At 43.0% G+C, this 12,428-nt stretch overlaps 1 protein-coding gene across 1 annotated transcript in view; it reads left to right on the forward strand.

Annotated features, from left to right (window-relative positions):
- Nucleotides 1-12,428, forward strand: part of trpm3 (transient receptor potential cation channel, subfamily M, member 3) — an 86,144-nt gene that overhangs the window by 10,432 nt on the left and 63,284 nt on the right. The window contains exons 4-6 of the mRNA XM_042346621.1: nucleotides 485-698; nucleotides 1,995-2,119; nucleotides 2,691-2,862. Coding sequence (XP_042202555.1) covers nucleotides 485-698; nucleotides 1,995-2,119; nucleotides 2,691-2,862 — 511 coding nt within the window. The remainder of the gene's footprint in view (nucleotides 1-484; nucleotides 699-1,994; nucleotides 2,120-2,690; nucleotides 2,863-12,428) is intronic.

The following is a 12,428-nucleotide window of genomic DNA, read 5'->3' on the forward strand; positions in this document are numbered from 1 at the left end:
GAAGGTACAGGTCAAATGGACTAAAGGGCCTTTTTCAATTATACCCCCCATGTGTAATGATGCTACACAAAACCAGGCCTGCATTACCACAATACGCATGTGTTGTTTGTCAAGGCTGCCTCACTTAATTCTCACATTTAGATCAGTTGTTGTGCTCCTCATGGTGAGGAAGTGCTGAGAATGTACGACAATTCCACTGACAGCATCAAGCACTCTTAGGTCAGGTAGACCACAACCCCAAAACAGAGTAAATTCACATTTTCAGGCCAGGTTGATTTATTAACTGTGAAGTTGCATTTGAAGGGACCGACACTTTTCACCTGCTGAGCAGACAAATAGCGTCTTGTTCAAATTATGCGGTTTAGGAATTTTCCAATCCTTTCTCATTTTTCCTATTAATATTTCTGTAACATTGGAGAAACAAAGTCCACCTCTAGAATGTAATATTCTTCCACTGCCTTTTTCTTTCCAACTTCTTTTGTAGTATGTACGTGTTTCCTTTGACACGAAGCCTGACCTCCTCTTGCATCTCATGACGAAGGAATGGCAGCTTGATCTTCCAAAGCTCCTGATCTCCGTCCATGGAGGTCTCCAAAACTTTGAACTCCAGCCTAAACTCAAGCAAGTCTTTGGCAAGGGCCTCATTAAAGCTGCCATGACAACAGGAGCCTGGATATTCACTGGAGGTGTGAATACAGGTAGGCAACAGCATTATTTATGCACAGTTCTGTTCTAGAAAAGATGTAGAATTGTACCAACTTGCAGCCATAAGAGAGAAAACGAGAGAGAGAGATGGAGAGAAAGAAAGAAGTTATTTTTATAGTGTCATATCTTGTCCAGACCAAACTCTGTACCCCTAACTCACCAGTTCTGACCAGGCTCCACTAGCTTCCCATCATCGAACGGATCAACTTCAAGATCCTCACTCTCGTGTTCAAATCCATTCATTCCCTGGCACCTCCCTACCTCTCCGACCTCCTCACTCCCTAATCCACCACCCGGCACTCCGCTCAACTGGCACCAGCCTCCTTCTTGTTTCTTGCACCCTCCGCTCCACCATTGGAAGTCGCGCATTCAGCTACTATGCCCTGAAACTCTAGAACACTCAACCCCTCAGCCTTGCCCTCTCTCCCCTTTTTCAAGTCCCGCCTGAAAGCCTTCCTTTTCAACCATGCTTACGGTCACCTCCCTTCCCCACTCCACCACCCCCACTCTGAGTCAGGCTCTGCCATTGTTAAGTGTGCTGAGACGCTACCCTGCATGGATGATGTGATGTAAGTGCAAGTTGTTGTCAAAGTCTCAAAGTGGGAACCACAATTACTGTCACGAGAAGTGACTTTTTTTTAGGCAAAGGCAGCACAAAGCTAGGTTCCACAAACAACCATGATATAAATGACCAATTTATCTGGAGGATTTTCTGTGCAAGGAGACCAAGAGAAAGTCCTTTGAATTTTTGAAAGTGATGGGATCTTAACATCCACCTGAAGGACAGGCAGATGGGCCCTTGTTTTAATGTGTCACCCAGAGGATGGCATCTGTAACAATGTTCCGCACTGAGGTGTAAGTCTAGAGTGTGTCCTTAAGATCTAACGTGGTACTTGGGCCTACAACCAGAGGCAAGAGGGCCACCAACTGAGCCAAGCTGACATACATACAGAATTATCACCCGTTGCATTTGAGTTTTGAGGACCACTTCATGCCAATACGAGCATAACTTCAATAGCTTTCCCAGTCTTCTTAGCGAGCCAGACATTACACTCAGCCATCAAAGGTGCGCTCAAGTACTGTGAACCTGCCTGGCTGTGGTGTTGAATCACTGAGTTCACTACAAAGATTTTGATTTGTCTCTGTTCCCATTCCTAGACTTCCAATAAAACTGACAGAATTGGGGTCACAGCAGTATCTCCAGGTCTCTGCACGCTATCACACTCCAGACTCTGCCAGAGTTGTAATTAAATAGCCGTGTGAGTTATGTTCAATGGGTTGCTTTTCAGGGGTCATCCGTCATGTAGGAGATGCGCTGAAGGACCATGCATCAAAATCCCGAGGGAGGATCTGCACAATAGGTATCGCTCCGTGGGGAATAGTAGAAAATCAAGAGGATCTGATTGGGAAGGACGTAAGTACACCTTGTATGTTTTAGTTGATCAATAGAATACTATTCTAATACTATAAAAATTAGCACATTGAATTACTGACATCAAAGATCACCCAGCTTTAGGCCAGACACCTAACAATCTTGTTTGTAAGGATCATTTAAAGTCAGTGTGCATGCTGGATATTCAGGTTCACTCGATCGGATAAATGACATTTACTAAGTGCAACTCGCTAAGAGGAAATCCTGCTGGTAACTGATAATATGTCACAACTCACGGACTTCCCCCACCCCTGCTCTAAAGCAGTCAGTAAGACATGACTTACTTACTGCTGGATACTGATGAGGTTCTCGAATTGTTTTTGGTGAACCCCAATATCACCCCCATAATAACAATATGGGCTGTCTCACTCTTGACAATAAATTATCTCTCTCTTCTTCCTCTCCCATCTCCTCGCCCGTGCCCCTAACCCCACCACCCCCCTCCCCATTGATGTTAAACCAAATCATTTCAGAGTTCCAGCTATGGATCTAGATCTCCTGGGTGAGTCACTTGAGATTGACAGTGTCTCAGAGTATTGAACTTTTCTTACAGGTGGTCCGGCCGTACCAAACCATGTCCAACCCCCTGAGCAAGCTGACGGTTCTGAACAGCATGCACTCCCACTTCATCCTGGCCGACAACGGCACAACAGGAAAGTACGGAGCTGAGGTCAAGCTAAGGCGGCAACTGGAGAAGCACATCTCCCTGCAGAAGATTAACACCAGTGAGTACTTTGCGCTCAATGAGGACAGGGTGTCACTGGCAGCTCTTGGAAACACTGACAAAGCCTCCTTCCTTCACTGCTCACAGCAGGTGCTTTCAGTTGCGAGCAGCCAACTGTGACTAATTTTTTTTATTAAAACACACTGAATAACTTGACGGGTGTAAAAAGAAAACTTGCACGCTTTTTTTATAGAGTGTTCTAATCCTACATTTGTGATTGTCGGGGTTTCAGGATCGTATGTAGGAAATGTAACATTTTGACTTGGCAATTGATTACGTGGAGTTAGCTACGTGGAGTCCTGTAGCTTAGTGGTTAGAGCACTCGCCTTGCAAGCGAGAGGACCTGGGTTTGCTTCCTGGGCAGGGCAAAACCTTGTTTTCTTACTCCGCAGGCCTTTGTTTACCTAGCAATAAGTAGGAACCCAGTTGTTAGCCGATTGGCAGATCGCTTTTCCAGGGGTAGCAATCCCTTAAGAAAATAATAATAATTTGATCGCTCAATCCAGGACTGTTTGTGGGACACTGCTGTGCTCAATTTGCTGCTGCATTTTGTCCACAAAAATATACAATCAATTCACTTTACAATATATTCTGTGAAGCGCTTTGAGACATCTCGAAGATGTGATAAGGCGTTATATCAAATGTAAAGATTGTTACCATTATTTGGTAATCTTGCTGTCACTGTTGTGTCCAGACCAAACCATTCAAACATAGGGATTACAGTACAGAAGGAGGCCATTTGGCACATCAAGCTTAAGATGGTGTTTATCCACTGGAACTAACTACAATTCCCTGCTCTTCCCCAGCACATTTATTATAGCTTATCTTCAAAATTACAATGTCTAAACTGAAGGTTTCCTATTCAATTAATCAGTTTAACCCTTGCACTCCAAGCCCAATTGTTGCTCTGGTTGGAACCAGCCAATTCAGCATAGAGCTGGGACCAGGGAGATCCATGTTATCCGCAGTGAATCCTCTTTTGGAGCCAGGACTGTGGGTCACAATGTACATCATGTGAAGCATTTTGAGACATCCTTTGGACATTGTATCAAGTGAAAGGCGTTATATCAAATTTAAGGATTATTCTTATTACTATTACATTCTTCATGTGCCTGGAATATCGAGTACCCTTTTCAAATGCAATCACATGGCATTATTGCTGGTGACCGTTACACACTTTCCAACAATCTGTAGAGTAGATATGAGGAAGCACAGTATCGCAGGGTGAGCAAAGGAAGGGGTGAGTGAGTAAGGCAGCATGGTGGATAGAGTGGGGTGGGGGTGGGGTTGGGGTTGGAAGAGAAAAGACATATCCAAGGTTCAGGATCGACACTATTTTAGCCAGAAGTCTCTTATCTCAATTAGGAAATAAGAAATTTATGGGCAGGGGAGAGTACAAATTTTCGCCCTTCTTTGGCAGATCCAGACCAGAAACGAACTACGAAAAGAATGCTAAAGCACACTGCTTAAAAATACAAGTTGAAAACTGCACTAAAATCAAAACTCAAAATGACATTCAGAAAGAGTGGAGGCAGCACTCTGGGATGAGGCTGATGCCAACTACTGGCCACTTAGTGCACTGCAGGTGATTCATTGTAAATGTGCATTCCATGTCGTCGTCTCTCTGCTTGCCCCACACCATCGGGTCTTCAACCTTTCTGCCCCCACCCTTTGGAACTCTCACAGTCCCTTCATATCGGAGGAGGGTGTGGATAGGATGGTGACTGAAGGCGCAGTCGAAGAGAAAGATCTTGAGATGGGCCTTGAAGTAAGAGGAAGCAAAGGAGGGGCCTCAAGACCTTCCTCTTTGACCGTGCCATCAGCCACCCTCCTACACCCACCCTCCCTGCCGTCTAACCCCTCCTGATCCCAACTCCTCGCTCAGGTGCACATCCTTGACTGTCCAGTACTTTGGGACATTCCCCCCAACGTGAAAGGCACTGTACAAATATAATTTGTAGTTAAATGCTCCATCACCCACTCTAGTAAGTCCCAATTACATCAATCTTCCCGTGAAGGAAATGTTTTTTTCTCTCTCTCTGCCCTGTTTCTGCTCGTATTGATCTTACTTTAAGCCATTATTGGATTTCTAGAATGTAGAACGTGTTGAAGAATGGCCAGTTAAATGGACAGAGCATTCTTCAACACTTTCCATGTTTTAGAATCTCGATACTTTATATTTTCTTATTCAGTAATGTGGGAAGTAATAATAATAATCCCTACATTTGATATAGTACCTTATCAGGTCTTCGAGACGTCTCAAAGCGCTTCACAGAATATACTGTAAAGTGAATTGACTTTATATTTGTAGGTGAAACATGGCAGCTAATTATGCACAGCAGTGTCCCACAACAGTTGTGGACTAAGTGACCAAATAATATATATTCTTAAGGGATTATTACCCCAGGAAAGCGATATGCCAATCGACTAACGACCAGGTTCCTACTTACTGCTAGGTAAATAGAGGCATGTGGAGTATAGAAACTTGCCCAGCATTTTGCCCTGCCGGGAATCGAACCTAGATCACTCGCTTGCGAGGTGAGTGCTCTAACCACTGAGCTACAGGACTCCCAAGTAATACCGCAAATTAGACCCTAACTTGGTCTTTAGTCATCAGGTTGTGGCATTAATATACAATAGTTGACTATTTGGCATTGTGGGCAAGGTGAATATGACCGTCATCTGCAACAAACTGATCCCTGTCTATTCCTTTCACAGATTAAACAGAGCCCAGTGAAAAGACAGCAGCACAGAGTACAGCACCCACACTGGATACTGGCACCAGTGCATTGAGCAGTTCCAACAAGCAGTACATTTAGAGGAGGGAAAGCACAGGGTGAAGGTCCGCATTCATGAAGGGAAATCAGTGAGTGGTGCTGGTACTGAGAGGTCCCTAGTGAGTGTGAGAGAAGCATCTCACTGGAAGATAGCAGGGGTCCCATGAGAAGTGTATCACTCAGAGAACTGGGGCTACCTCAGATAAAAGGAAGGAGCTGCAGCAATCCATGGAGTCTAGTATGCAATATTGGCAATCCGTATTTGTTTTGTTATTTGGAGCTTTAATTACAGTTTGCGGATGTCGGAAGATGTTTGATTTACATGATACATAAGCAGGAAAGTGCGAGTCCCAAAAGATGTCAAAGTCCAGAAAAAGGCGGGCCAACAAAATAGAGTCTCCAGGGCAGGGTAGACTAACTCTGTGGCAATGATGTGGACAGTGAGGGTAGTGTCTTAACACTGCATTTCATGTTGATGTTTCGAGGCCTGAGATTAGGCTTTGAATAAGGCTTTCCACTCCCCAGAGTAAAGGACAATGACAACAACTTATATTTATCTAGCGTCTTCCACGCAGGATAGCATCTCGGAACACCGATCAATGGTGCAGTTTGACCTTAACAATTTTCTAAAACAGGGTGTAGGCAAGCTTGATCCTGTCCTCGCCCCAAATCCACATACATTCACTTCCTGTACATGGTCTCTGGATAATGTGGAGATCCACAGTTCTATTTGGTTACTGCAGAAACATGGGTTTCCAACTAAGACTGTATTTAAGACTGTTTTCCCAAACTGAGCACATGCTTCAAATTTATGATAATAGTCTTAAGCCTAACAACATGAGAGATTTCAGTCTTGGGGTGAGAATTCTGGCAGAGTTTACCCTACCTTATGGATCAAGAGGCGCTGAGATCAATTGAGACTCCCCAGCTAAGGTCACCTACTTCAGCACACCTCAGTGATGTGGATCTGCAACCTTCACAATCTGCAAGGTTCAGTCAATCATGAGATAAATGCACTGAGCCACAAGGGGAGGTATAACCTCAGTTGATCTGCATGGAGCCCAGTTACCAGGCAGCAACGTGCAAGATTCTTTTGCTGTTAATAGAGATTATGTGCACACTAATCATGCAAAACCCTTTGTACTTCCTCTAGAAGTCCCATAGCGTAGTGGTAAGTGCACTCGCCTCAAACCCAAGGAACTGGGTTTGATTCCCAGTTTGGGCGAAACCTTAGGCAAGTTTCCTTACTCCACGTGCTTCTATTTACCTAGCAGTACAACGAAACAACAACAAAATTACATTTATAGAGCGTCTTTCACGTCGGGAAGACGTCCCAAAGCACTGAGTAAGTAGGAACCCGGTTGTTAGTCAATTGGCCAATCGCTTTCTAGGGATAATGGTTTCTGCCAGTGTGGTTAGCAAGTGATCTGGTCTTCCCGGATAATCTTTGACACCAGATTACACTGCTGGCTATCTAAGGGCATGGTTGCTGTGTGGGCAGCAGCTGCCACACTGTAAACAAATTCAAACACCCAGGTGATCACATTGTGTGAACAGCCATCTTCAGATACAAAGGACAACCATTATAACATGACAGAGGGTTATGTGAGAGGGCTCTGCCTGTCAAATAGGTGCAGTCATTCACACCCTGTATTTTGAGGGAAGAATTTGGATAAAATATTGATGTCTGGGCAGGTGCTGCCACCGGCTGTTGTCCATCATGATACAGAGTGATTTGGGCCAAATGTAGCCTCTGTAACATATCACATTATGCTTAAAATAGATACCAGGTACACAGCAGAAATAGGTCCTGTTGGGGGCTGTTGTGGCTCATCACGTTTGATCTTGTTTGATCTTTTCTCCAAGGCATGAAACAGTCATTGCTTCCCTGACTCTTCGGAGCCCTTCATCTTCCTGCCCTTCTTCCTCCTCGCCTCACATCCTGAGGTACACCAGCTGAGCTGGATAGTCAACACGAGCCTGAAAATCATTATAATCTTTGGACTTTCACAATATCTCAATTTTGCATTTCTTGCTATTAAAACTTCACCAACTTGTCCATTCCCTCCGCTCTGCAGGCACCGTCCTGCTCCACTTCCCCCACCCTGCCTGTTCCACTATCAGCGGTCAGGCCTTCAGCTTTTCTGACCCCACCCTCTGGAATTCCATCCCGGAGCCCCTCCGCATCACCCACTTCTTTCAAGGTCTGTCTCAAGATCTTCCTTTTTCGACCACACCTTCGGTCATCTTCCCTTCTCCACAACCCCCACTTTCCACCTTTCTCTTATTCCAACCTCCAGCATGGGTCCAGTGCCTTGGGATGTCCTTCCGACGTGAAAGGCACCATACAATTGTAACTTTTTGTTACTGTTGTTGTTAAAGTCATTAGTTGCTGCCATATGATCAGCTCCGAAGCTCTCAAAATGGCCCACAACAGATGTAACAGGAATGCTTCCACTGTGCACACGCTGCTGTAGCTTCTGCTCTCTTGGCTTCGAAACACTGCAAAGCAGGAGCATGGCTGCAAAGTCGCTGCAACAGCAGAGAGAGGAGAAATGCAACAATCAATGTGATTATTATCACAATTCAAGACAATTATCATATGACAGAAAATTCTACCCACTTGATACCTGCCCTCTCCAACCCCCACCCTCCCCCCGCTAATCTATGTTACAAAAAGGTTGTGCCTGAAATCAATTGTGGCCTCCCTTGGACCTGAGAAGCGCAGAATTTCAGTAACAGTTCGAGCTTCACTGTTTTCTTTGTAGAGTTCAGCCAATATCCTGTCTCTCCAAAATGTAACTAATACTCTATTAACTCCCAGGCTCACCTGCAGTAAACAACACAGAGTTTTGTGCGTATTGGTTAATTTTAACCCTTTAGCAAATTCTGAACAGGCATCAGCTGACCTTTATCATTTGCACCACTTCCTTACTATTTGAGAACTAAGCTTTGTAATTTTCCGCATAGCGAATTGCTCAGTAACTCGTGTCTGAGTTGGACGCGAGAAAGCTCTTCACAGATGAGCTGCAACCATCCATGTGAGTGGCCCATGGGCTTCCCTTTGTCATCCTATGCCTGAAATTATATGAAGGGGGCTGGGAAGGCAAAGGGATGTTCAAGTGTCATCAGTGGCATCGCTTGATCGTTCTTCCATTATTAACTGCATCATTGACTGAAGTGTTGGTTTGTGCCTGATTTGCACTTGCACAAGCAATGTTGACTGCATTGTGAATTGTGTCCTCCAACTCCATTCACACAAAGGGCCATCCACATCTGTTTATCCAATGGAACCAATGTGCAGTGGCCAGATAATCAATTGACCTACTTTCTGACTTTGAACATGCTTCCTGTTGGTTTATCTCCCTCTTTTTTATTGTAGCAAGGTTGAGCCAGTGGGCGAGATGAAAAACTGTTTAGGCGAGAGCGTTTTTAAGAAAAACTTTATTTCTCCAACATTAGCAAATATTTAGATGTGAATTAAATTGCTTCTGAATGACCTTGTCCAATTCTCATTGTTGTGCAGTATAACTAACAATGCATTGCGGTACTCTAGTAAGCAGACAAAGCAATGCACAAAATATGGACTTCCTACCTGATCCACTATTTTCTATATAACAGGCTACTGTCTTGTGATCCAGGTGCTTTAACATCAATAGCGGTAAAGTAAAGCATTCTGGAACACCTAACGCCTTAAATTCCACCTAGTCTCGGCCTGATAGATAATTTTGTCTTAACTTAAGTTCCATAACTTAAATTTGTCTCCAGCATGAATTTTACACAAGAAGTCATTCTCTCGTGAATATTCTTTGTCTAAAAAGTGTATATACTTTGCAAACAAAAAGTTGCCATCCCTCATTATGTGCATTAATGGTGCTTTATTTAAGGTAGAAATTCTTTATCCACTCATGAAGTACAATGCTAAAAATATTATACGAGAATATATAGTATATTAGGAAAAGCAGACTAAACACGTTTTAGACTTGTTCTCCTATCACAAGATGTGTTGATTGTCTGTTAGCTCAAGAATTGATGTTTGTGTTGGTATCTGTCAATTGCTAAACAACAAAATCCACAACCAATGATTCCGTCCTTGGATAAGGCAATAAACCAAAGTTTATCTGTTCAGATAATTTCCCATGATCCCATGCCACTATTCGAAAAGATAAGGGAGTTTCTGCTGGTGTCCTGGCCAACAATACCCCAGATGAAATGGGTCATTCACTTCATAGCTGTTTATAGGATATTGGCTGCTGTATTTACCTACAAAATAAACAGTCGCTTCACTTTATAGTAAATTCCATGAAGCATTTTTAGATATCCTCCCAATGTGAAAGTCACCACATCAAATGTAACTCGTGAAGTTCTGTAGCATATTGGTTAGAGCACTCACCTCACAAGCAAGAGAACCCGTGTTCAAACAACAAACAACAACTTGCACTTATATAACGCCCTCCACGCTTTACACTGTATTGTGTGAAGTGCTTTCAAACATTTTAAAGACATGATGAGGCACTATATCAAATGCAAAGTTTATTATTATTATCCTCTAAAGTGTCTCTTGTCTAGGAATGGCACTGTGGAATAAGGCTGTTAGAGAAGTAGCTGTCTGGCAGTAACGAAACCTTCATTTTTATTGTGCTCATTTTTTCCTCCAGCAATGATGGTTTGACAGCTGGTTCAATGTAAGTGACCACCTGATGAATGAAAAGCTATATCTGGTTGCCTTTCACTTACAAAACTCACAATAAGCTACCTTTTGTCCTTCTTTCTACCCATTCTGCACCCCCACACATCAATTAAACATTGCGCCCTCTTGGCATTTCTGAGATAGAAACGTATAAAACCAACACAGCTGAAATAAAACATAACTCAGGATTGATAACTAAAATATCAAACTCATTATCCCGTAAGCTTTGCCAACACGTCTAAATGCTGCAAATATATGTGCAGTTTATAGCAGATATACACCTAGTGTACAGTATATTCTGTCTAGACGTGTGTCCACTGCTAGTACAATGTACCTCTCTGAGTACCTCAAATCATGTAAAAAAACAGCTAACCTTTTTGTTTACTCTTGTGGAATTATTGTTATCAGGTCCAAAATGGCTTGGAATAAACAATGAAACTGTTTCAATGTCTCACTGACTGGATTTTAACTAATTTCTTGGTGCTTTCCATTTCTACTGCCCTCCTCGCCCAGGACACTTCCTTGTCACATCTCATCCTGCTTCTGAATCTCTGTGGCCTTCCTCTGAGCTATTTTTTATCTCACTTATTCTGTTCATGTTCACTTTCCATTACCTGGACCTTTGATTCCTTAATCTCTGTGTGGGCCAGATATTTGTTTTAGCTTTGTCCTCTTCTCCAGCTCTCATTTATGTCTTTGCTGAGTGTCACTCTTGCTGTCTCTCCAACTCCTCCTTGAGCTGGCTTTGCTACATAATGAAGTGGTTCCCAAGTAGGAAAAGACCATAAGGAGAGACAAAGCTAAGATGGAAACTCTGTACAGGGCAAATACCAAAAGGAAGAGTAATTAAAGCAGACAGTTGCAGAGGCTGTATACCTGTATATACAGTGAATCTAAAAAGGGGTATGGGAAAAGGACAGATAAATGGGAATGAAAGGATACCTCTTTAAAAAAGCCAGCACAGACACAACAGGCCGAATGGCCTTCTTCTTGGCATTTCTATGGTCTGAGGGGACAATGCAATGGCATAGGCATGTGGTAGCTGGCCCAAACCAAGAGATACTGTATTGACATTTATTTATGGTTGTGGAAAAAGCAGCAATGTATATTTCATTGAATATATAAACTATTTCATAAGGGAACTGCACTAACATGAGCCGGCCACTTGGGAACTCCATCCATGTGTGCGAGGGAGTCCACTTCTCTTATGAAATAATCTCCGTGTTTGAGAATACCACTGTCTACTCCTTTATTGAACTCAATAACCATTTCTCCATCTTTCACTTTGTATATCAAAGAGCAATTTCGAACATTTTGTTCCCATTTTTCATTCAGGTTCACCAATTACAGTATGGTACATTGCCTTTTTATCCCCTAGTGCCTCAGCTTCTTACACAGCCTGATTAATAAATAGCCAGTAATTTGCAAATTGATAAATACATAGCACAGAATGACAAAGGTAAGAGATATCTTACTTTAAGTAAAAGTAAGGTTAGACAGTGTTTCTTCACACGGAGAATTGTGAAAATGTGGAATTAACTGCCCTGGAAGGCTGCAGAATCAGAGGTAATTGGGGTGTTTAAACAGGATGGATACGTACTTGGGATTGATTGATAGATCTGCCATGATCTAACAGTCTGGTAGAACAGGATTATTGGGCGCACTAGACTCTGGCTCTAGATTCTCCCACACTAGATGCCATGAACCTATCAACCCCATCTTCACTTGATCCTTGTCCTCACTTTTAAATCCCTCAACCTCCGACCCCACCTTACCTCTACAACCTTTTTAAACCCAACAAACCCACCCACTCCCTCCGCTCAGCAAGCAACGGCCTGAATCCCGTCCTCTGCCGTGCCTGCCCCACCATCGCGGATCGTAAATGTAATTTGTTGTTGTTGATTGTTCTCCTGCAAAAAAAAAGTGAAGATATACTTTGATTCAGTTACTATTACAATTGATTGGTTTTAAACAGTTTTAGTCATGCTCCAGAATAAAATCTGCCTTTGCAAACCAGGTTAGGATTGACAGATCAATTTAGGAGTTTCTTAACCTCAGTCAGTGTTTGACCGTGCTAGTTGTCTTACTAGATAATGAAAT

Source organism: Callorhinchus milii, unplaced genomic scaffold (assembly GCF_018977255.1).
Source record: "Callorhinchus milii isolate IMCB2004 unplaced genomic scaffold, IMCB_Cmil_1.0 Scaffold1, whole genome shotgun sequence".
NCBI lineage: Eukaryota > Metazoa > Chordata > Chondrichthyes > Chimaeriformes > Callorhinchidae > Callorhinchus > Callorhinchus milii.